The 26,329-nt window shown below is 39.9% G+C and overlaps 1 protein-coding gene across 3 annotated transcripts in view; it reads left to right on the top strand.

Moving 5' to 3' along the window:
- The window catches only part of LOC126293444 (meiosis-specific nuclear structural protein 1-like), a 98,729-nt gene that overhangs the window by 32,633 nt on the left and 39,767 nt on the right, over positions 1-26,329 (top strand). For all 3 annotated transcript variants that reach the window (XR_007552289.1, XM_049986677.1, XM_049986676.1), the window contains exons 5-7: positions 4,292-4,521; positions 11,400-11,516; positions 19,690-19,816. Coding sequence is in view for 2 of the 3 variants with exons in the window: in XM_049986677.1 (XP_049842634.1) it covers positions 4,292-4,521; positions 11,400-11,516; positions 19,690-19,816 (474 nt within the window). In the remaining variant the exon portion in view is untranslated. The remainder of the gene's footprint in view (positions 1-4,291; positions 4,522-11,399; positions 11,517-19,689; positions 19,817-26,329) is intronic.

Genomic DNA, 26,329 nt, shown 5'->3' with positions numbered 1-26,329 from the left:
TTCCTTTCAGATTACGCTGATACAATAGCTCCCTACTTAGCAATCATATGCAACCGCTCGCTCACCGATAGATGGGTACCTACTGATTGGAAAATTACGCAGATCGCACCAGTGTTTAAGAAGGATAGTAGGAGTAATACATCAAACTACAGACCTATATCATTGATGTCGGTTTGCAGTAGGGTTTTGGAGCATATACTGTATTCAAACATTATGAATCACCTCGAAGGGAATGATCTATTGATATGTAATCAGCATAGTTTCAGAAAATATCGTTCTTGTGCAATGCAGCTAGCTCTTTATTCACACGAAGTAATGGCCACTATAGACAGGGAATCTCAGGTTGATTCCGTATTTCTAGATTTCCGGAAAGCTTTTGACACCGTTCCTCACAAGCGACTTCTAATCAAGCTGTGGGCCTATGGGGTATCATCTCAGTTGTGTGACTGGATTCGTGATTTCTTGTCAGGAAGGTCGCAGTTCGTAGTAATAGACGGAAAATCAACGAGTAAAACTGAAGTGACATCAGGTGTTCCCAGGGAAGCGTCCTGGGACGTCTGCTGTTCCTGATCTATATAAATGACCTGGGTGACAATCTGAGCAGTTCTCTTAGGTTTTTCACAGATGCTGCTGTAATTTACCATCTAGTAAGGACGTCCGAAGACCAGTATCAGTTGCAAAGCGATTTAGAAAAGTTTGCTGTATGGTGTGGCATGTGGCAGTTGACGCTAAATAACAAAAAGTGTGAGGTGATCCACACGAGTTCCAAAAGAAATCCGCTGGAATTCGATTACTCGATAAATAGTACAATTCTCAAGGCTGTCAATTCAACTAAGTACCTGGGTGTTAAAATTAAGAACAACTTCAGTTGAAAAGACCACATAGATAATATTGTGGAGATGGTGAGTCAAAGGTTGCGTTTCATTGGCAGGACACTTAGAAGATGCAACAAGTCCACTAAAGAGACAGCTTACACTACACTCATTCGTCCTCTGTTAGAATATTTCTGCGCGGTGTGGGATCCTTACCAGGTGGGGTTGACGGAGGACATCGAAAGGGTGCAAAGAAGGGCAGCTCGTTTTGTATTATCACGTTATAGGGGAGGATACGCGAGTTGGGATGGAAGTCATTAAAGCAAAGACATTTTTCATCGCGGCGAGATCTATTTACAAAATTTCAGTCACCAACTTTCTCTTCCGAATGCGAAAATATTTTGTTGAGCCCAACCTACATAGGTAGGAATGATCATCAAAATAAACTAAGAGAAATCAGAGCTCGAACAGAAAGGTTTAAGTGTTCGTTTTTCCCGCGTGCTGTTCGGGAGTGGAATGGTAGAGAGATAGTATGATTGTGGTTCGATGAACCCTCTGCCAAGCACTTAAATGTGAATTGCAGAGTAGTCATGTAGATGTAGATGTAGGAAACTGCTGCACTGTTGATTTGATTCAGTGGTTGTTTGCTAGTTGGTGAGAGCAGCTCGCAATGGCTGAGACAACCGTAGATCTTCCCTGTTGTGAAGTGCACAATGTGATCAGATTTCTACTGGCAATATGATCTTTGGCTGCTGAAATCTGTCATGAGTTACACTTAGCATATGGACCTGAAATAATTTGTGAAAAACAAGTTCAGAAAAGGTGTCAAGAATTTCAAAATGGCCGCATAAATGTTCACGATGAACAGTGGAGCAGCTGGCTCAATATTTGGACTGACAACATTATTGATCAAGTGAACCAAAAACTTCGAAGTGATTGGTAATCGATGAGTAGTGGGCTGGCTAATGGATTCCAAAATTTTGCTCTAACCTCAGGTTACAGGATTGTCATTGAACAGCTTGAATACCACAAACTGTACCCGAGGTAGGTTCCAAAAATGCTCACTGATCAGCACAAAGAGAAAAGAATGCGTAATGCATGACAGTTTTTGTTGTGCTGTGGACAAGATGGAGATGATTTGTTTTCCCACATTGTTACAGGTTGTGCGATGTGGATATCATACACCAACACAGAAAAAAACAACAGTCAGTGTGGTGGTACCAAACCAAAAATGTTTGAGCAGTCTTCCTTCTCAAATCAAAACATGAAGGTTACCATTTTTGGAGATGAGAAGGACATCTATTTGACTGATTTGATGAACCATGGTCAACAATTATAGTTGACATACACTGTAAGTGCTATCCAAACTGAGACATGCTATCCAAATTCGACACTGTGGGAAACTGTCGTCTGGCATTATCCTTCCTCATGACAATGCATGCCCTCACATTGCTGCCAAAACTGAGGAGAAAATTCAAGATGTTTGTTGGGAACTTTCTGAGCAACCTCTGTACAGTCCCAACCTTGCACCAAGAGACTATTTCATCGTCTTGCATTTGAAAAATTGCTATTGGGTGGAAAACCATTTCAAAACAACGATAACCTCAAGACTGGTGTCACGAATTGGTTCAATTTCCAGGTGACAGACTTCTATGCACAGGGTTTAAAGAAGCTTGTGCAACAATACAGAAAGTGTATAGATGTGAACGGCAATTATGTGGAAAAGTAAAGTAGATGTGTAGTAAAATATTACTGCCAATAAATCTTCTGTCATCAGCTTGTCTTTTTTCTATGACCAAATGGATCTTAGTTTTGGAACAAGCCTCGTACATCTGCAAATACTGAGGGATGTTCATAGTAAATTACTTCTTGTCATGAAGCTTGACAACAAACCCTCTACTTGCCATGCCACTAACAGAACTTTTCACTCTCTGAATCTAGATGTTGCTGTTGTTGTCTTCAGTCCTGAGACTAGTTTGATGCAGCTCTCCATGCTACCCTATCCTGTGCAAGCTTCTTCATCTCCCAGTACCTACTGCAGCCTACATCCTTCTGAATCTGCTTGGTGTATTCATCTCTTGGCCTCCCTCTACGATTTTTACCCTTTACGCTGCCCTTCAAGACTAAATTGGTGATCCCTTGATGCCTCAGAACATGTCCTACAAATCGATCCCTTCTTCTAGTCAAGTTGTGCCACAAACTTCTCTTCTTCCCAATCCTATTCAATACTTCCTCATTAGTTATGTGATCTACCCATCTAATCTTCAGCATTCTTCTGTAGCACCACATTTCAAAAGCTTCTATTCTCTTCTTGCCCAAACTATTTATCGTCCATGTTTCACTTCCGTACATGGCTACACTCCATACAAATACTTTCAAAAATGACTTCCTGACACTTAAATCTATACTCGATGTTAACAAATTTCTCTTCTTCAGAAACACTTTTCTTGCCATTGCCAGTCTACATTTTATATCCTCTCTACTTCGACCATCATCAGTTATTTTGCTCCCCAAATAGTAAAACTCCTTTACTACTTTAAGTGTCTCATTTCCTAATCTAATTCCCTCAGCATCACCCAACTTAATTCGACTACATTCCATTATCCTCGTTTTGCTTTTGTTGATGTTCATCTTATATCCTCCTTTCAAGACACTATCCATTCCGTTCAACTGCTCTTCCAAGTCCTTTGCCGTCTCTGACAGAATTACAATGTCATCGGCGAACCTCAAAGTTTTTATTTCTTCTCCATGGATTTTAATACCTACACCGAATTTTTCTTTCGTTTCCTTTACTGCTTTCTCAATATACAGATTGAATAACATCGGGGAGAGACTGCAACCCTGCCTCACTCCCTTCCCAACCACTGCTTCCCTTTCAAGTCCCTCGACTCTAATAACTGCCATCTGGTTTCTGTACAAATTGTAAATAGCCTTTCACTCCCTGTATTTTACCCCTGCCACCTTCAGAATTTGAAAGGGAGTATTCTAGTCAACATTGTCAAAAGCTTTCTCTAAGTCTACAAATGGTAGAAATGTAGGTTTGCCCTTCCTTAATCTAGCTTCTAAGATAAGTCGTAGGGTCAGTATTGCCTCACGTGTTCCAACATTTCTACAGAATCCAAACTGAACTTCCCCAAGGTCGGCTTCTACTAGTTTTTACATTCGTCTGTAAAGAATTCAGTTAGTATTTTGCAGCTGAATCTAGATATACAGATAATTTACAGAAAGACTGGAGTATATATTTTAAGTTTCACTGATTTGCTTGTCTTTTGTAAACAAATATCTTAACTCATTCCATACCAGCGAAGGTTCCCTTTCTTGGTGGAATCAATAGAACATATTGAGTGAATCGACGAATGAATAGTTTCTGAATTCCCAATAGCTTTGCTTCCCCTACGTGAGTGATTTGCCTCTGTGCTAGGTGCTCGTCAGCTAGATAGCAGTCCAATAATTTGGCCGGCGTAACGGAATTTCCACAGATGTACGCAAATGAAGAGCGAGAGGCTCTCCAGCGGATGAAGAGGCAAGACGACGAGATGGAGCTGAAGAAGCAGGAGGAGGAGGCGAAGCGGCAGATAGAGTATCGCCACCAGCTGCAGGACCAGATGATAGAGGCGTACAACCGGCGGGAGGCCGCCTTCATTGAGTTCCTGCAGGAGAAGCAGATGATTGACGAGGCTGTGCGCAGGATCCACGAGGAGGACATGAGGTGAGGTGTGCGCCAAAGCACGTATCCGCATTGGTAATTCCTGTGTCTGTGCTCTGCAAGCCACCTTGTAGTGTGTGGAGCAGGATACTTGGTGTACCACTGTCACTCCCCCCTCCCATTCCAGTTACTAAGCAAGCACAGGAAGAACAGACTGGCGATACTCTTCAGTGTGAACACAAATATTTTGTGTAACATATGTAATGGGAAGCAATATGTTGATTAACTCTACTAAGAATGTATGCTCTAGGAATTTTACAGTATTGAATTTTCTCAGTTTGAGAGTACCAAAGGAGCGATCGGTTTTACTTGCTAAAAACATTAAATGGCCTAGAATGCATAAAATATTTCTTTATTTAAGAAAATAAGTTTTGACAGCTGTAATCGTCACATCTTAAAAACCCTTTTATTGTTGTTACCAGTTTATCCATCCGGTTTTGTATTCTCGTTTCTGTTTCAGTAATCAGGTTATTTAAGAAGGGCAGGTGATTGGCCCACTGCTCTTTTGTTGTGAAACATGTTTATTTTACGTTGACCCTCACGCCAAGTTGTCAAGTGAATAAAAACAGCACATTACAAAAGGTCTGTCGTAACTAAAATATTTAAAAACGCAAAGCACCTTTTGCAAAAGGCCATGTACATATACCACTCACAGATGCTTGTACATCACAAAAGCAAAGTAGGCAGTAGCTTTTGTGATGTACAGACATCCATGAGTGGTATATACAGGGCGGAGAAAAATTGTGTCACGAAATTTTAACCCTGTAGGAATCAAAATTACTAATGTTGTGTAGATTAACAATGCACATTTTTTAAACTATGGAAACTTGGCGCCAGGTGCTCCGATTGGCCGCAGGATTGCCCTGTTGCTGTATACTCTGGACAACGCATGACCACGAATGCTTTGCATGCCGGAGTTCCCGATGTATTTGAGGCGTCCTGTATGCTCAGTGGTAGCTTGCCAGCCTTCCACTCTGGGGGCCTGGGGGTGCATCTGCCGAGGTCCTGATACATCCATTGTATATTCATGATAAGATGTACCAGGAACAAACCCATCAACAGCTGTTTGTTTGTGTACAGAAATTCTTTTACAAATTGTGTTGGCCCCAAAAGAGCCATTTTGGTAGCTAGAACATTGTTTACTTAAAGCAGGTGCTTGAACTGGTGTCCCTCTGACGCGACACAAGCTTGTTAATGTCAAACGGTGTTTTGCCGAACTCTTTCAAAGATTCCTAGCATTGCCCTGATGTGATTGGTGGCATGTTGAATGTTGAATGCAATCCATTAATTCCTCTTCATTGCTAGGTGGTACGTGTTTGGGTGGGTGAGCTAGAACCTTGAAGAATCCCCACAGTAAAAAGTCCGGTGGCATGAGGTCTGGTGATCACAGGGGCCATGACGAAAACGTCTGCCAATTACCCTGCTGTCAAAGAGTTCATTTAAATATCTGCGCACAGCACGACTGTTATGTGCTGGCGCCTCATCATACTGCAATCATATGCGTAGCCGTATGTCCGGGGGAATATCTTCCAACAAGCCAGGTGGAGATTTTTTGCAAAAAGTTATGGTAATTTGCTCCAGTAAGTCAAGGAAGTAGGTGGACTGGGCCAATCAGAAGGTCACCCCCAATGCCTGCCCAAATGTTGAGCAAAAATCGTTCCTGGTGTCCGTGGATGTAAGTAACGTGAGATTTCCCCTTGATCAGTAATGAACCTTTCAAGTGTTGTAAAGGCCTTCCTGATGGAAGGTACACTCAATCAGTAAACAACACAATGGCAGGGTAGTCGGGATCTAGTGCAACACATTGCGGAAACTACTGGCAAAACCGTAGCCTGTGTTCATAGTCCACCATATGATTTAGATCTTGGACAGGGTGAAAATGGATGCTGGCCATGATTTCTCAAAACCTCCCTGAATAACCGATGAGTGACCTCCATGTTGTGTCCAACAGCCCGAGTACTTGTCGTAGGTACTTCCTCGAAGTGCTCAAGAACAGTCTCTTCAAAAGCAGCATCCCATTGTGTTTGAGGTATTCCATCATCACTACGATATCCCACTAATGAGCCTGTTTCTCCAAGTCACCGGTGAATTGCTGTAAACATTTGGGGGTGTGGGTGGCATCTTGCTTGGTACCGTTCCTCATACAACCGTCGAGCTTCATGTGCATTACTGTCGGTTAGTCCTAAATCAAAACCATATCTTATTGTTCTTCAGACGAATGCTGTGCCGCCATGCTTACTGTATGACTAAATTGCACGTGACGTGTGTGTGCTCCAAAGCGAAGCTTACGTGTGAATGCCTCTGATGTGAGGTGGAGATAAATAGCAGGACTTATTTGACATGTGTCTTTCGAATGCGAAAATATTTTGTTGAGCCCAACCTACATAGGTAGGAATGATCATCAAAATAAAATACGAGAAATCAGAGCTCGAACAGAAAGGTTTAGGTGTTCGTTTTTCCCGCGCGCTGTTAGGGAGTTCAATGGTAGAGGTAGTATGATTGTGGTTCGATGAACCCTCTGCCAAGCACTAAAATGTGAATTGCAGAGTAGTCATGTAGATGTAGATATGTCGAGGCAGTGACGGGTCGAGGGACATTTGTATGTGTGAACTGAGAACCATAGTGCTACCCGTCAACTGACAAATGGCAACAGGGCAATCCCACGGCTATTTGGACATAGTGATGCCAAGTTTCTGTAGTTTAAAAATGGTGTATTGTTGACCTACACAACATTTTTAGTTTTGGTTCCTGTTGGCATCAACTATCCAGGGTTAAAATTTCATGACACAATTTTTCTCCACCCTTTATATGGACATGTGCTTTTGTACAAGGTGATTTATGTTTTTTTAAATATTTTGGGTATGACAGGCCATTTATAATGTGTCAATTTTTATTCACATGACAACTTGATGTGAGGTTCAATGGAAAATGAACATGTTTCACAAGACAAAGATTTTTTAAGACTTGAAGATGACAGAAAACTCTGTTGAAATTGGTTGTCTAAATAAAGAAATATTTTGAATATAATAGAGGGAAACATTCCACGTGGGAAAAATATATCTAAAAACAAAGATAATGTGACCTACCAAACAAAAGCGCTGGCTGGTCGATAGACACACAAACATACACACAAAATTCGAGCTTTTGCAACCGGCAGTTGCTTCGTCAGGAAAGAGGGAGGGATTGGGAAAGATGAAAGGATGTGGTTTTTAAGGGAGAGGGTAAGGAGTCATTCCAATCCCGGGAGCGGAAAGACTTACCTTAGGGGGAAAAAAGGATAGGTATACCTCTTTCCTGACGAAGCAACCGCTGGTTGCGGAAGCTCGAATTTTGTGTGTATGTTTGTGTTTGTTTATGTGGCTCTCGACCTGCCAGCACTTTTGTTTGGTAAGTCACATCATCTTTGTTTTTAGATATAAAGAAATATTTTATATGATCTAGGCTCTTGAATGTTTTCTAGCGATTTTACAGTAAACTTGAAAGGGTGTGATTTAATAAATTTTTGATACAAGTTCTCTTTCATATCAAAATCTATAATACTAATAAAATTTTAAACTCATCATGTCTGTCTGTTTGAACATGCTAATCTCCAAAACTATTGGATGAATTTTCATGGGGTTGTCAGGTAGCTTGAGTGTAGTTTGGGAAAATATATGGGCTTTATTTCATCAAAATTGGAATATGAGAAAAGAGATATTTTAATTTAAAATTTTTATCTAAAATTGTCTGCTGAGCTTAGTAGTGTATCAAAGAACCAGTAGATGACACAGTTAGTTTATTAGTTTACCAAAGAACCAATGGACAGTGGCATTAATATTTTTTTTACGCGGCAATAGAGGTATTTTTGGAAATTTACATGAATGGAGGAATTAGGTGGAATTGTGGTAGGTTTTATTTATATTCTTTTCTAGGACAAACAAATTTATTAAGTTTGATTTTGGTGCATACTTATTAGATATTATTTAGTTTTATGTATGAATAAATCTGTGTAGGAAGTGGCCATGTCTTTGAATACACACAAATGGCTAAAAGGTTGAGAACTTCCAGAGGAGGTTGTGATCTGAAATTTTCTATGGTGTGAGGATATCAGGCTATGCCTAACTGTGAGGAAGCTGCTTCCAAAAGCTAGGTGCAGTGTAACTCTGATCAAAAGCATCATACATTAGCTTGCTCCTCACAATCCTTCACTTACAAAGGCTTAAAGGTACTTCTTTCCAGAGTAACATCATAGAAGTGGAAATATTTATGGGAAATTGCATGTGCAAGCAAGTTTTTAGACCCCAGATCCCACTTATTCCTAACAATTTACCATTTAGCTTTAAACATGTATGTGTTTTATGTTATGAAATGACCAAAAACAAAGCGCAAGACCAGATGCTGAGTGTTGTAGGCATTAACCTTAGAGTCAGTTGCTTTTCACAGGGTCAGCTCTGTGTGGCTGTGTCCCATGTTAGTGAAGCAAATGAGCTCTTTGTTCATATCCTCAAGCATATTACTACAAACTTTGCATACAAAGAAGCTTCATAAGTCAAAAATAAATTACATGCATATGAATTCTTAGGCACAGTTTCTTAGCTAGTCAATTAATGATTTTCTTATGTGAGTAACTCAACATTTGTTATAGGTTGAGTACAGGTGAACAAGAGCTTGAGCCCAGCTAAAGACTGCAAGAGTTCTAAACATATTTTTTGTGACATTGATGTCTTGCATCTTTATTGGTAACTCTTGTAGCATATAAGTCTAAGGTCCTCTTTAACACTCATCAAAGTGTCAGTAGCTCCGTGCTGCACATAGCGTGACGTAGGGATGCCTGCTGATGAACTTTGTCTGCCACGTATTGCTTGAGCATAAAGAACAAAATATAAAACTAATATTTGAACAAATACAGGATATTGTGTACGTATAAATTAGGTCTATCTGTAATCAAGATTTGAAGAGAAACAAAGACATCAATGGCAGCTGTGCAACACCGGTCCGGGATTTGAACCCAGATATCCCACTTTACATGAGCCCTAACTGCCTCAATGAACTAGATGCACTTCCCATCGGACCCAGCTTGAAACATGCTAGTAGGATTCACTGTCAATTAACATCTTTGCTCACAGCTTTTAGCTGAGTCCTGAAAGAGTTCAGATGTACTGTGTGTCCACACTAAGTTACTATGGGCCATCAGTGAACATTAATAAAACTGACAAACTGCAGGAATGAATTTCTGACTGGAGATGGAGGAAAGAAGATCCTATGAACTTGTGTCTGAGAGTGCATCACTGTCACAGTAGGTGGTGATGGCGTATGACAGGTCCTCTGATCACGTGCCATGTGTTCCCTGTATGTTGCAAGCTGTGTAATTGATGCAGCATACTCGAGGGTTATCTGGAAGGTAAGTTCCGATCAGTCACATAATGAAACCACAGTGAAAACCAGAAATGTTTTAGTTACAACAATTAGGTACACCTTCCACCTACTTCTCTAAATAGTTGCTGCTCCAACTTTGAGAGTTGTCTTAGTGTTGTATCATCTTTCCAATATCCTTGTGATAGAAAGCAGCCACCTGTGCTTTCGGCCAGTTATCTGCACTGGTCTGCAGCTCTTTGTCTGTGGAAAAATTTTGTCTTCATAGCCAGCGGCTCTTGTGAGCAGAGATGAGTGTCAATGGGAGCCAATTACGGACTGTATTGTGGGTGATCAAACACTTCTCATCAAAAATGCTGCAGGAGCATCTTCATTGCCCCTGCAGTGTGTGGCCGACAATTGGCACGAGGAAGGAACTGCTCGACAGTTGTGTTATGAGGGCTGCATAACACAGGCGAAATCTCTAACCGGGCCTTCGTGCTTGACGGCAGATGCTATTCCCTACACATCATTACGTGCTCACTGTTCACTCAAAACTGAAAAGAGCGACTTGACACGATAGATGGGCATACTAGGGACACTGCCCAACACATCTGTGTAAAGATTTACCAGATTTTCCCAGGGGGTTCCATTTTGTGACTAATCGGAACTTACTTTCTGGATAACCCTTGTATAAGCAGCAGAACGGTTTGGTATTCGTGTCGGGAACAAGCCGAGATGGTGTTTGTCTGTACCCAAGCAGATGGAATCGATCCAGAGGCAGTACGGCTATGCCATAACAAATACCCTCACAGACACCAACCACTTCACATGACATTTCAAACTTTTTATGGGTCTTTGTATGATAATGAGTCCTTTCAGGCAGATGAATGAGCATGGAGACAGTGGACTGTCCAAACACCAGATTTTGAGGATCGGTTTCTACAGGATACTGAGACAACCTTCAGTACAGGCTCCAGACAAGTGGCATGGCAACATGGTGTACGCCGAGGTGCAATTATGTGTATGTTGTATGACAACCACTACTGTACCTATCACCTGCAATCCAGAGGAGGCCACTTGAACATCTGTTGTGATGTGGATGCAATGCAGCTGTGTACTGTGTTTTGGGATGATTTGTTGTTGTTTCACACACACTATCCATTCCAGACACATGTTTTAGGACCTTTTTCTCCATTTCCAGTCAGTTTATAAATGGTATTGCATCCACAACAGGCAATGCCCTTCTGATATCGGTAAGTAGTCTCAGAAGGGAAATACCAGTGGACCAAGGGTAAGCAAACCCGCAGGGCAGAGACGTTGTGCTGGAAGCATAATGTAGTCGGCGTACAGATGATACACAGCACAGATGGTGCACAAACTAAATCTATGCAGTTGCAAGTTAACAACAGATAACAACTGTTACAGAGTGTGAGAAAATACTTTCTGTCTTGTAATTGCTCTTGCTGTGTTTCAGTATGTATTTTGCACTGTTTGTTCCTTACCTTCTGCAAGGAAAAGAGCTGTAATGAACCATTGTGTCTTTATAGGGAGTTTGAGCAGAAGATGCTAATGATGAAGAAGACGAAGAAGGAAATGGATGATTTCAAGAAGGCACGTGACGAGTGGAGGAAGAAGGAAATGGAATCAGTTGAAATGGAAAATAGGTGAGTCTGTAAACCTTCTTATGCATGCAATTGCCACCTTTATTATCTGCTGCATCTCACTTATAACTTTTTTTTTTGTTGTTACATTAGTGGTCCTCCATACTGTAGTTTGGTAAAAGCAAAGAGGTGAATGAGGGGAAGAAAGTTCCCCACACTCCCCTGCTCTCTCTCAGTCCACAGCCTTGACATAGATTCACTCTAGTCCTTTTACACCATTGGAAGTGGTATGAAGATCCATGTCAAAAACCTGTTAGTTCAAAGATAAATGAAAGTTCAGATGCCTATAGTCCTGTTTAAATTAGATGCCATATGACAGCTAGCTGGCTGAACCACTTCTATCAAAACTACAGTAGAAGCCTACCATCGTCGGCTCCCAAATGTTGCCACTTCCATTGGGCAAAGCATTGTACCTGTCAGTTCTCGAGCTGGAAAGTTTTCTGGATGCAGAACTATTCCATGTCTCAAGAAGAAACATAACTCTGCTACTAATTAGAATTAAGAACAGATATTTGATATGCGAAGAGATATTATAGTAATCTGTACCATATGTGAAGTTCAGATTTTCTACATAGGAGATTTGTGACTGCACACTGTGTATTTGTTCAGAGTTAAATATTGGGAGCAGAAAAAAAATGTCTGAATCTTATAGCAAAAACAGTATGAGACTTGGGGAAAGATCCTTTACCAAACAAAGGTTTTTAACTATTTCAAAGAGCTCAGTAGTTTTCAAGGTACAAAGAGATAAGTTTGAAACTATTTACAATGTAGGAAAGTTTCATCAATTTAAAAAAAGAAAAAGAAAATCATAACCCCCATCAGTAACAAAAATTGAAAAAAGATTTTTGGTATGCTTGGAAACATTATAGGGACATCCATAATATATGAGTTTTATACTTTTGTAGAAGGTAAAGATTTTCTTTGGTGATTTCCTTCATACCTTAAACTTCAGAAGCCAACTAATTTAAATTAGTCTGTAGTGTAATACGATTTATGTACCCATCTGCCATTCTACATTTCATCCTAAAACTGTGTTGTAGACCGTGCCTGTATCCATTGTTTATTTTTATTTTTTAAAAGAGACTGTTGTCCTGATGCGTTAGTTCTTTGGCATGATGAACAAATGTTGGGTTTTTAATGTTCCAGCCATTTAATGTTCTAAACACCCCTATTCAGTTATTTCTGAAAGTTCATAGCTTTGATGAATTTCACTATTTACAATAAATGTTTTTCTAAACAATAAACAGGATCTCCAGTAACCTCTCCCCTTTAGTGGCACTCGCGCAGTAATGAGCACACTGATGGAGGATTTTCTGAAAGCATTATACTTCATACAAAACTGTTAATTTTCTGCCACTTGGTTCTTGTGCAGAATGGTGTCAGAAATAGCACAGTCTTTTTACTAAGCATTTACAGTTCACTGAGTGGCAAACTTTATTTCTAATCAAACATACTATGCACCAGTTATATAGTGAGCATTATTTGCTACTGCAGCTGTTTCTCCCTCTATCAGTTTGAGGTGGCTGCCACAACTTCCTCTGCTGTGCCAACCTCTTCATCTACATCTGCTTACATACTCAGCAAACCACCATGAGATGCATGGCAGAGGGTACATTCCATTGTACCAGATTTTAGGATTTCTTCCCATTCCATTCTCATATGTAGCACAGGAAGAGTGATTGTTCAAAAGCATCTTTGCGTGCAGTAACTATTCTAATCTAATCCTGTACACATAGAGGCTTTCAAATAATCATTGTTCCTGTGCTCCACACACGAATGGAATGGGAAGTAATCCTAATAGCTGTTATAATGGGACATACCATCTTCCCTGCATATATGATGGTTTGCAAAATACAGATGTAGATGTAGAGCTTGTTACATGAGAGAAAATTGTGGCAGCTGCCACAAACCAGCTGCAAGACCAATATGAGGAAAACAATTGCAGCAACAAATAATGCTCACTATGTAATATTCCATATAGTCCGTAATCCCAAAGCAACCCAATGTCCTCAATTGTTTGTTCAGTATATACAGGGTGATTCAAAAATAATACCACAACTTTAGGAATTTAAAACTCTGCAACGACAAAAGGCAGAGCTAAGCACTATCTGTCGGCGAATTAAGGGAGCTATAAAGTTTCATTTAGTTGTACATTTGTTTGCTTGAGGCGCTGTTGACTAGGCATCAGCGTCAGTTGATGCTAAGATGGCGACCACTCAACAGAAAGCTTTTTGTGTTATTGAGTACGGCAGAAGTGAATCGACGACAGTTGTTCAGCATGCATTTCGAACGAAGTATGGTGTTAAACCTCCTGATAGGTGGTGTATTAAACATTGGTATAAACAGTTTACAGAGAATGGGTGTTTGTGCAAAGGGAAAAGTTCTGGACGGCCGAGAACGAGTGATGAAAATGTAGCACGCATCCAGCAAGCATTTGTATTTGTTCACAGCCCAGAAAAATCGACTCGGAGAGCTAGCAGAGCGAGTTAGTTATGAAACCGTATCGTCTGAAATTGGCTCAAGCACTGTCTGCAGCTGATAAGATTAAAAGAATTGATTTCTGTGATTTTATCCTTGCTCAAATGTAAACAGATGAATCTTTCGTTTCAAAGATTGTGTTTAGTGATGAAGCAACTTTCCACACTAACGGGAAAGTCGACTGTCACAATGTCTGTATATGGGGCACTGAGAATCCGCGGGAAACAACTCAGCATGAACATGACTCGCCTAAGGTGAACGTTTTCTGTGCCATTTCAGCCAATAAAGTTTTTGGTCCCTTTTTCTTCGAAGTTGCTACTGTAACTGGACTACAGTATCTGGAGATGTTAGAGAATTGGCTGTTCCCTCAGCTCGAACAAGAAGCACAACAATTCATATTTCAGCAGGATGGAGCGCCACCACATTGGCACTTATCTGTCTGTAACTACCTGAACGTCAACTACCTGAGGCGATGGATCGGCCGCCAGGCAGCCCGTGACAGAGCACTTCATCACTGGTCTCCAGAAGCCCTGATCTTACGCCCTGCGATTTTTTCTTATGGGGGTATGTTAAGGATATGGTGTTTCGGCCACCTCTCCCAGCCACCATTGATGATTTGAAACGAGAAATAACAGCAGCTATCCAAACTGTTACGCCTGATATGCTACAGAGAGTGTGGAACGAGTTGGAGTATCGGACTGATATTGCTCGAGTGTCTGGAGGGGGCCATATTGAACATCTCTGAACTTGTTTTTGAGTGAAAAAAAAAACTTTTTAAATACTCTTTGTAATTATGTATAACAGAAGGTTATATTATGTTTCTTTCATTAAATACACATTTTTAAAGTTGTGGTATTCTTTTTGAATCACCCTGTATTATACTCTGTCTTCCTCTACAGGTTTTGCCCTCTAGTAGAGCTCCATCTAGTACTGTGGAAGTCCTTCTCTGATGCCTTCATAATGTCCTGTCGTTCTGTCCCTTCTCCTACTGGTTTCTGTTTTCCATGTAGTCCTCTTGCCAGTCGTGAGAAGGGGTTCCCCATTCCTTATCAGCGCACGTAATTTTCAGTATCCTTCTGTACCACCCCATGTTAAACACTTTGATCCTTTCCTTTTATGGATAATAATACTCTGCAACAGTACTGATGCTGTCTTGTTTTTTGTTCAATATATAGTCAAAATGGGGAGTATTTAAACCAGTACATAAAAAATTATTTAATTATGCTTTTCTATCTGTCTTGTATCATACATATTTAAATTAAAGTTCCCTGCCTTAATTTTGTCTGTGTGTTTGGGTTAATCTGAGGAACTACTGTAAGGATTTAGCTATGGTTTTCTGTAATAGACAGACTGATTTACAAGGAAGATTTGTGTCTATGCTTCATACTGATGTTGCATGGTAGAGGCTGCTTGCTAGTGATGTTGCACGGCAGAGAGAGCTCCGTACTCATGTTACATGGCAGAGGGAGCTTTCACCAATCCTGTTTGGCAGATGGTGTTTCATACCAATTTTGCGTGGCAGAAGATACATCCTACCGATATTGTGTGGCAAAGGGTGGTTCATACCAATGTTCTGTGGCACAGGATGCTCTGTAGTGATGTTACGTTGCAGAGTGTGCTTTGTATCAATTCTGTACGGTCAGGGGCTGGAAAATTTCGCATTTTCCAATATATGTGAATCCTGCCTCCAAATGCAAAAAATGTGAAATTATCTAATAGACACAATTTCATAGCAAATTGTATCCAGATTAACTATTTTATAGTGTGATATAGCTTTATTTTCTACTTACAAATATCAAAAAGACAACAAATTTTCAGTTACTATTATCGCACATCATCTGGCAAAGCACAATTTGGAAAGATAATATGCATAAGAACCTGTTTGCAAAATAAAAAGTGCACGAATGCAATGACATGTCAATGTGCTTGATGGTCTGGTGCCGTGGCAGTTGTGGGCAGTTGAATGGTTTATTTATTTAAGATACATGCCGCATAATGCAACATAGTACTCAGCTGTGGCACCTAGCATGTTATAATAAAGAAATGTGTACTTTTCTTTGTTAGGTTAAGTTTAGAATTTGGTACGGTGTGGACACTTTAATGTGGCAGATTAGGCAGTGGATGTTTTAACATGTTGCATCGCATATTTCTAGGGGTCGGGCCTGAACTACATTGTTAACAATACATTGCCACTGTCACCAAACAATTGCGTGGTAGCTGTCCCCAAATGCCGTGTGTTGTGTGTTGCCCATTGTTTTCTTATTTTGAAATGAGTGAAAGGATTAATCCTTGTCCATCACTGATTTCAAGTGTGTCCCTTACAACACAGGAAGAGATCAGTGATCAGAATACAGGTGTTGGCTGCTGCCCTGTGAGAGGGATTCAGGGCTTGTTTCCCTAGACCTCTCCCTTGCCTATAGTTAACAAACTTCTTGTTTGTTTATCCTTCAGTTACCTGCCACTATATAAATATGGTGTCCACAGTCTACATCTTAGCAATAGGAAAACAAATTCTGTTACATTTTATGACTGCACTGAAATTCTTTCCCTGATGTTAAAATAGAGGTATTTTTGGTTATGCTTCTATGCTAAGTGCCTTGTCAGTTCTATCTGTAGCACTGTCGAGCATGGGTCCCACAGCTATAAATGCCCACGAAAGGTTGAACTTAAGATTCTACGGGTTTTGTAATCATCAGATTGGATGGGAAAAGGCAAGTAATGTCCAGAAACATCTTAAATCGGAGATACATTCAGTTCACTGACAGAAAAATATTACTTTTTTCAACAGAACAATCATGAGTTCTGAAAAAAGGAAAAAAAGAAAAGAGATGCTAATTTTGCAGAAAATAGACGATGTACTTTGTGGTCCCTATGAAGGGTGTAAGGTGCTTTTTACCATTTGTTTCATTTCAGAAGTACTTCATAATGATGTTTTGTGTCAGAGGGTGCTTTGTACCATGTCGGGTGGCAAAGGGTCCTCCGTGGCAGTTGTGTGAGGCAGAATGTACCAATGTTGTTTGGCAGAGGGAGCTCCCTATAAATGTTGCATGGCATATGGTGCTTCATATGAATGTTTCATGCAGAGCGCACGTGCTGCCGATGTTGTGTGGCACAGGGTTCTTCACAGCTGGCTGTAGCTTAAATGAAACTCTGTTGCAGTTGGGTGAGCTGCATGAAACTGGCACTGCAGTTGGGCAGTTGGCAAGTGGCCATAGCTCACACCGAACTGGTGCTACAGTCAGGCAGTCCGGGTAGCGCATTAGATCACGGCTCCTGTCACTCCCACAAGACTTCACTCCAAACTCTAATTAAATATGGAACAGATAACAATCGTCCCTCCTGAGATCTTTCCTGATGCGGGTTGTTTACATTATTTGAGTTATGTAAAAGTTACGATATTCCCTTACCTAATATTGACAGAGCGAGGTGGCTCAAATTTATCACACTGGGCTCACATTTGGGAGGACGACGGTTCAAACCTGCATCCGGCCATCCTGATTTAGGTTTTTCACAATTTGCCTGAATTGCTTCAGGCAAATTCCGGGATGGTTCCTTTGAAGGGACACGGAGACCGATGACCTTGCTATTGGGCACCCTCCCCCAAATCAACCAACTAACCTAATATTGTTTTCTGAATTTTAAATGTAACTCTGTACAGTCACCCACAAACAAAACTACTTCTGTGCCAGACGAGTCATTCTGCTGTGGATACTTAGTGCTATACATGCAAAGCCTGGGTGGGTAATTAGTTTTCTACAGATTATGCTAACATAATACCATATTACTGAGCTTCTCAGACAGTTAAGTTCAGCTACTTTTGTTCTTCGTATAATTGCTAATCTTGCAAACAAACATATCAACCTTCTGACGTATTTTGCATATTTCCAATCAGTAACATTGTATAGAATAATTTTCTGGGGTAACTTATTGTACTGAATGCACAAAAGCAAGCAGTAAGAATATTATGTGGTTTTTACCTATGGACATCATGTAGTTACCTCTTTGAGGAGCTAGGCATTTTGAGTGCACTGTTAGGATACATATTTTCACTAATGAAATTCATCTTAAATAGTCCATCACAATTTGGGAAGAATAGTGATGTACATACCTACAACACTAGAGGAGAAAATGACTTGTATTACTCATTGGTAAAGCTGTCATAGGCTTAGAGACGAGGTTATTTCCCCTATAACATAAAATGTGTGACAACTCCTTCTAGTCCATTGACAATGTTCTACTTAAAAACTGGTAGCCTGTTAAAGTAAAACATGGTTTTTAAGTGTACCTGCGTTAATGTGCTAATCATGTATACATATCCTGTAAACTGACTCATTCTACATCATTTTGATAAAAGAATTGCTCAAATGATCCATACTCGCAGTTATCTGCAAAATAAAAAGTGCACAAATGTAATGATGTATCAACGTGCTTGATGGTCTGGTGCCACGGCAGTTGTGGGCAGTTGTATCGTTTATGTATTTGAGATACATGCCGCATAATGTGACATAGTACTCAGCTGTGGGACCTAGAATTTTATTATAAAGAAACGTGTACGTTTCTTTGTTAGGTTACATCCAGAATTTGGTATGATGTGGACATTTTAATGTGTCAGATTAGATGGTGGACGTTTTGTTTTCTTTTCTTATTTTGAAATAATGAAATGATTAATCCTTGTCCATCACGTAACATGAAATTAACTAACTTCGTTAATCACATAATGTAATCAACACAAATTTCATTCATGTATTTAGTATTAATTATAATCAGATCCTGCTTTTTGGAATAGAAACTAAGTGGTATTCAATATTTCGTTGTTATATAAACAACGAGATTTAAAGTAACTTCCAAATTACTGGATGCTATTTTAAATCAATTGCATTTCTACAACCAGGTAACTTAGCACAATAAACTAGTTTAAGTCAGTTTTGTAACTTAAGTTTATTAGTATGTAGTTCTATGAAATGTAAATATCAGATTCTTCTGTGAAATAAAAAGTCCTCATTAAAATTAACCACACCATAGGGATCAGCAAAATACAAATTACCATCTGAATATTACGGATTTTGGCTCCACTGCCTGTGAAGTAATTTTGATATCTGCTAGGGGCTTGCTATCTGAAAGCAAATCTCTAAAGGAAAAAAAAAAAAAAAAAACCTATTTGTGTACTCTACGAATGTGGAGATTTGCGATTTCATTACGTTTTAGATTCTGTAAACTAGTGAAACTGTCATTTTTTTATATTTACTAACAAAGAGATAGAGGGTCTGGCCAGTACTTACCTCAGCTCAGTACAGCCGATAGTGTTTCTATCGGCTGTACTGAGCTGAGGTAAGTACCGGCCAGCCCCTCTATCTCTTTGTTAGTAATTGTTTCACATCTTTATATGAGATTTTTTTGTATTTGTCTGTTAATCTAGCACCCCATAGTAACTGCCCATTTTTGCCTTTTTGTACGGTTGTAGCATTCATTAAATGGTGTTTATGTTAACCTTGCTAAAATGTTTAGTTCATATTTGGTGATTACCATCATTAACTTCGAAGTCTGACATTGTTTCAGTTCATCAAAATGGAGAAAACAAATAAAGGGAGAAAAGTCTAAGATAGATAGTTTTAGCTGATTATCAGATTATATTGTCACAGCAAAACTGTTGTTAACACCTTACTGACTCATCTGTAACATTTTTTCATCACATTTACAGGAGGCTCGTGGAGTTCTTGCAGAAGAGAGAAGAGCGGGAAAAAGAAAGGATGCAACAGTTGAAGGAAAAAGAAGAGAAGAAGGCCAGGGTGAAAGAGAGCCTTTCCCGCAAGCTCTTTGAGGAAGATGTGAGTTTTAATGACAAGACAGATAAGTGGCACAAGCTTTCTAGTGTCCTAGTCAGCAGCTTGTGCTCTTGTCATTAGCTTTGCTGACTCAATCATGGGGCCAAGGGTTCAATTCTCGGACAAGTCAGATATTTTCTCTGGTCTGGACTGGGTGTGTTTGTCATCATCATCAGCAGCAGCATTAGTATCACCACCATCGATGTGCAAGTCACTGAAGTGGTGCATCAGGCAGCCAGGCTCCCCAGAAGCCAAAAATTCCATACACACATTTCATTTTTCTAGTGTCCTGCTCTACATGTTAATCCTTAAGCAAAAGGAGGCGTAAAAGAAACAAGATGCGCAATAGCTGTTGCAAGCAGAGAAGCAATAATCTATGTTTTTTCTATCTTTCTGTAATTATTTAATCTGGGGGACTTTTCTTCTCATACTTTCTTCTTTTTCTTCATCATCATCATCATATTATTATTATTATTTCTCCTCGTACTTTCTTCTTTTTCTTCATGATCATCATCTTCTTTTTGTTTCTCCTCCTTCAAGCACATTGCATTAAATACCATGTGCAATCAGTTTGAAACTACTGTACATATATTGACAAACACAATTCTAGTAATGCACACTGTCATTAGACTACGCAAAAATCATCTGACAAATGTTTATTGATTCATAAAAATGATAAGAAGACTAGTATTTCATTTTGCCTTATTCTAAAAGTGCTGCTGCATTGGTACAAGGTACGTCCGGAAAGTAAGTACCATTTTAGAAAAAAATCATTTAAAAAATATTTCAAACCAAAATTTATCTTTACAAGAAAAAGCATTTTTTAAATAATTTTCTACATAGTTGCCTCCATTGCTCAGACATTTTTATGTCCTCTAAATAGAAAGTAGCCACCAGTGAAGACAGCCACTGCTGCACACCATTTTTTTGTCTCGTCATTGCTGTTGAAGCACCTTTTTTCCAAAATCGTGCATTAAGTTCAGGAATGGTATAAGAAGGTACAAGAATGAGGCTATATGGTGGGTGATCGAACTGAACCTGACCAAATTGTTGAATAAATTTTTGAATGGTACCAGCAGAATGGAGAAGCAACACAATGCTTTGACCAAGCACTCACCACCTTTGGTTTTGAATTGCACTTCAAAATTTTCTCAGTGTTTAACATTATTGTACTGAATTCACTTTTTTCTCTCTGGGGAGGAACTGAATAGTGAGAGTGCCTTTTGTGCTGACGATTTTTTATTTATTTATTTATTTATTTATTTATTGTGTGGAGTGGGTGGGGGTCCATTAACTGATATCCCAATCCTGGAGTGATGTGGCAAACCCAAGTTTCTTTGCCAATCACAATGTCAAAGCGGTGCCAAGTCGCTTCATTTTGTTGACATTCGTTAGCATAAACCCAAAAACAGAAATTGGCAAAAAATTTTTGCAATCTGTGACACACTCATGCAAAACGGTTTTGAAATTTGTGGGAACTCGTCACTAAGCATTCTTATTGTGAACCATCTGTTTTCATGAATTTTGTCATTCACGTTTTCTACCAAGCCCCACCACTGACAGCAGGTCCTCAACATTCCATCAGCCACTACATTTTCACCATTAATCTCTACAAGTTGACAATTTCATCTCACTTAGCATGCATTGCGTTAAAAAAACTGTATTACAGAATGCACTTCACAATTGGTGGGATCAGAAATTGTATTAAACATTTTGAATAATCACTAACCAGTGTAAACATGACCCTCCTGTAATGACATCAGTTAAAAGACAGCGAACCAGAGAGACGAGTGTGAATGTGCAGAACTGTGATACAAGTGCTGTGGTGGCAGTAGAATGAAATGGTACTTACTTTCTGGCCTTGCCTTGTATATACATCTGAATGGCTATCAGGAAACTAACAAATGTACATTAATGCTGGCAGCAAAAACCATCTCCTCTCAGTGGTTGAGGACACTCTGTAATTATATCCAAGTAACAAATTTGTATTAGTAACTAATGTTACTAGTGACACAGTTCATCACAGTTTCTAACTGCTGTGTAGTACCTAAATGTTCAAATATTCACTGAACTCCTGAACTAGTACTGAGGGAATGTCGTAACTCATTCTGATTTACATTTCCAGTGGCTCCCTCTAGACAATTTGCAACAACTGTAAGTAAGTAGGACTGGCTTCAACACAACAATGCTTTACAGAACATGGTCCTATTATAGGTGATATGTCCTTGCCTTCTCCTGCCATTTGAATTGACTTAAACCAGCTGCTCATGGGTGGCATTAACAGAGTAATCTGGATTTTGGACCATGGTGCAACTTGGCATCAGTGGCCGAGCACTCTGTCAGCCACTTTGAGAAGCTCTGAAACAACAGCAAACTACACAGAATCCTTCCCTCTGTCACTGACCATGTGAGCGAGTAATCACTACATAGTGAATGTGCTCAGAATGGGATTTTAAGACTGCACGCCCTCTCTGAAATGCTGACATCTGCATATATTATTGACGCAACTGTCTGCGAGGCATTGTTACTATCCAACTGAGTACACGGAATGAAATTTAACAGGCTTTATGCCTTGGTATCGGCACATCGTCTGTTTGGTATTGTGGGCAGCTGCGTGGTGAAACAGCACTGCAACATTACATATTCATCATGATCCGCTAAATGTTGACAGTTTTGCATTTTCCGCCAATACCTGTATGAATATGTTTGTGAACACTTAGCATAACTTCTTCATGGTGCTTCATTGTCTTCGTCTGATAATGTATATACACTCTAAGTTCATCAATAATTACAATGTTATTTATGTTTAATTATCAGTCATGAAATCTTCCACACTATGACAAGTTCATTGATATCGATTCACATTTCAATGTGTTTTTTCATTGTTATATAACAGGGAGTATCGCAAACAGTTGGAGTGTGCAATATGATAGTTAATAATCTGATCCATGTCTTATATGATCTCATGATGTCCATGTTTAGAGGAATTTTCTGAAACAAGTTGATGATATTTGTTTGGCAGATTAAATGATCTATTTGAGTATAACTCTATATTATGGAAGGTACTGTACTTATATATATTGACTTACTACAGCTGCAGTACCATATGATCAAAAAGTCAGTATAAATTTAAAAACTGAATAAATCACGGAATAATGTAGATAGAGAGGTACAAATTGACACACATGCTTGGAATGACATGGGGTTTTATTAGATCCAAAGTTCAAAAAATGTCCGACAGATGGCGCTTCATCTGATCAGAATAGCAATATTTAGCATAACAAAGTAAGATAAAGCAAAGATGATGTTCTTTACAGGAAATGCTCAATATGTTCACTATCATTCCTCAACAATAGCTGTAGTCGAGGAATAATGTTGTGAACAGCACTGTAAAGCATGTCCGGAGTTACGGTGAGGCATTGGCGTCGGATGTTGTCTTTCAGCATGCCTAGAGATGTCGGTCGATCACGATACACTTGCGACTTCAGGTAACCCCAAAGCCAATAATCGCACGGACTGAGGTCTGGGGACCTGGGAGGCCAAGCATGATGAAAGTGGCGGCTGAGCACACGATCGTCACCAAATGGCACGCGCAAGAGATCTTTCACGCGTCTAGCAATATGGGGTGGAGCGCCATCCTGCATAAACTTTGTATGTTCCAGCAGGTGTTTATCAGCCAGACTGGGGATGAAGCGATTCTGTAACATATCGGCATACCTCTTACCTGTCACGGTAGCAGTTACAAAACCAGAATCACGCATTTACTCGAAGAAAAAAGGCATGATAACGGTAGATGTGGTAAATCCAACCCATACCGTGACTTTCTCGTCGTGCAATGGAGTTTCCACGACAGTTCAAGGATTTTCGGTAGCCCAAATTCTGCAGTTGTGGGCATTGACAGACCCTCGGAGTGTGAAATGGGCATCATCGGTCCACAACATGTTACTCAACCAATTGTGATCTTCCTCCATCTTTTGAAACGCCCTCTGCTTCACTAAATCGCCAGGTAACAGTTCATGATGCCGATGGATTTTGTACGGAAAGCATCGGAGGGTACGCCTCAGTGCCAACCAAACAGTAGTGTATGGAATGCCGGTGCGATGTGCGACTGCACGAGCGCTGACTTACCCATGCATAGACGAACCCGCTGCAGTCTCCATTTCTTCCTGAACTGTCTCAGCAGCATTACACCTTGTGCTCTGTCAACCACTATGGGGTCTGTCGTCTAAACGACCTGTGGCTTCGAACTTCGAAATCATTCTCGCCACAGCTGCATTTGTCAACAGACCTTTACCCGTTTGAATCCCTTTCCTATGGAGATAGGATCGTAACGCTAAACTAGCACATTCCCCATTCTGATAATACAGCTTCACTAAAAGCGCATTTTCAGGTAACATCAACATGCTTCGACTGCTGGCGCGTCTGTGTCTCTCTCTCGTTACAGCCCCTTTTGTACACGATTGTAATGCTCAGTCACTGACATTTTGCTGTCCAGCGCCATCTGCGGGCATTTGGTGAACTTTTTTTTTCTTCCTAATAAAGCCCAATGTCATTCCAAGCATGTGTGTCAATTTTGACCTCTCTATCTATATTATTCCATGGTTTATTAAGTTTTCAAATTTATACTGACTTTTTGATCACCCAGTATATGATTCGGAGAAACAGTACTCCAATATAAATTAGTTCCTATTTAAGTTACAGTGGGCTATACTGCTCCCACAAGCAATGTACCAGTGGTAGCTGTCCTGGCATTGTCAGGTCCCACTGTTTTGCACTTATGCTGTACAAAGCATTGTGTTTGCCAGCTCTCAAGTAGGAATATTTAGTAGACAGAAAATATTGCTGTAGTACAAGTAAACAACATAACTCCTGTTCTAATTAATATTAAAAAAACTTTTTTTCATGCTGAGAGACTAGAGGTCAATAACCTGCGTGAATTTCAAAATGTTTACATGATTTTTGTAGGAGATGAAGACTCTATAAACTTCATACTTACAACAAGTTAAATATTGCAAACAAACAAAAAATTGAGTCCTATATACGTAGGAAACGCTGTGTGATGAAGATCCATTGCCGAGCATGATATTCTGATAAGCAGTGGAAAAAAAAGATATCTCAGTGAGTTTAATAGTTTTTGATATACAATTGAGATAAGTTTGAAGCTGTTTTCTGGGGGGGGGGGGGGAGGGATAATTTCACTTGTTTAAAAAAGAACTAATAAAACTCCAGCAAAATTAAAATTAAGGTTAGATTTTTGGCATGATTAGGGACTTTATAGACAATTATGTAATGCATGAATTTCCGATTTTTTATGTGATTTTTGTGGGAGATGGACACTTTTTAGGAAAGAGCTGTCGTGGCTACCTGCAGACAGAATTTGTTTGCAGCTTTGGGCCTTAAATGTCAGGTACCAACTAATTTAATTACACCAGTAAGTAGAGAATCTATGCTTAATGCAATTCAAAGAGGCCTGATAACAGAACAAAATTCAAGTTATTTTATAGGAAAAACAAAATTAGGTCCAACACTTGTGCCACCACACCTAAGCTGATCAACACAGTACTTGTATCCCAGCCTGCATAAATGAAAAGCTCCATCTGATGGGTCACATGAATATTGATAGGCTCTCAGGAACTCAGGTTAATATTCTATTCACTAACAGACTGTGGGAAGGCACGGTGTTTGACCCTACTTGCAGGGAGCTTCTGATTTGTATGAATACTGCAGAAAGGTGGTAGAAATTGCAATACTAATAAATAAAAGATTTAGAAAATATGACAAAGATATGTATTCTGAAATCAGAGAGGAACAAGGTAATCTCAACCAAGGGCAGCTTCCACAGACATAAACATATTCGCAAAATGAATTGTAGAATGGGCACTGGACTAGAACTCTGCAAGCTTAACTGAAACACATCAGAATGGGGGATTGAGGGGGGGGGGGGGGGGGGGGGGGGGGTTGGCAGACTTTGATAAACGCTACCATATAGCATATGGCTGGTGCTGTTGTTCTCCTACGGTGTTGCAAAATACTCAAGATTTCCAAAAACCTGAAACAGTGAACAAATCCAAGTGTAATTGCTAAACTGTGCCTGAAGTAACAAACAGTCAAACCCTACTGCAGTATGGTGGATGAGTGCCTATAGCAAAGATGCAGTTGTGGTCGAGTCAGCAGGTCCTGATCCTTTCGAGATGATGATGCAGAATGGCCTGGTGCAGCGGTGGTCAGTGTTTCGGTAGCCGGGCAGCTCGACTGAAAAGAGTAGTCCGGTGCCAACTTGCTGGGCAGTCAAGTTGATAGCTGTCTCCTGCCGGGCTATAGAACTGCCTTTTTTGCTCCAAAGGTTTCGTAACACAGTGCAGCCTCAGCCATTGGAACAGTGGGCTTTTCTGTATTTGTGCTCATAGTGAGATCGAGAAGATGCCCTGGCTACACTTCAATCTTTTTAATGGCTACCACCATATTGAATAAAGTATTAATTCCTCCATTTGTAAGGGATTATTATTATAAATTTTC

This window comes from Schistocerca gregaria, chromosome 10, assembly GCF_023897955.1.
Source record: "Schistocerca gregaria isolate iqSchGreg1 chromosome 10, iqSchGreg1.2, whole genome shotgun sequence".
Taxonomy (NCBI): domain Eukaryota; kingdom Metazoa; phylum Arthropoda; class Insecta; order Orthoptera; family Acrididae; genus Schistocerca; species Schistocerca gregaria.
The sequence above is the reverse complement of the archived record's forward strand: the minus strand, read 5'-3'. Positions and strand labels throughout refer to the sequence as shown.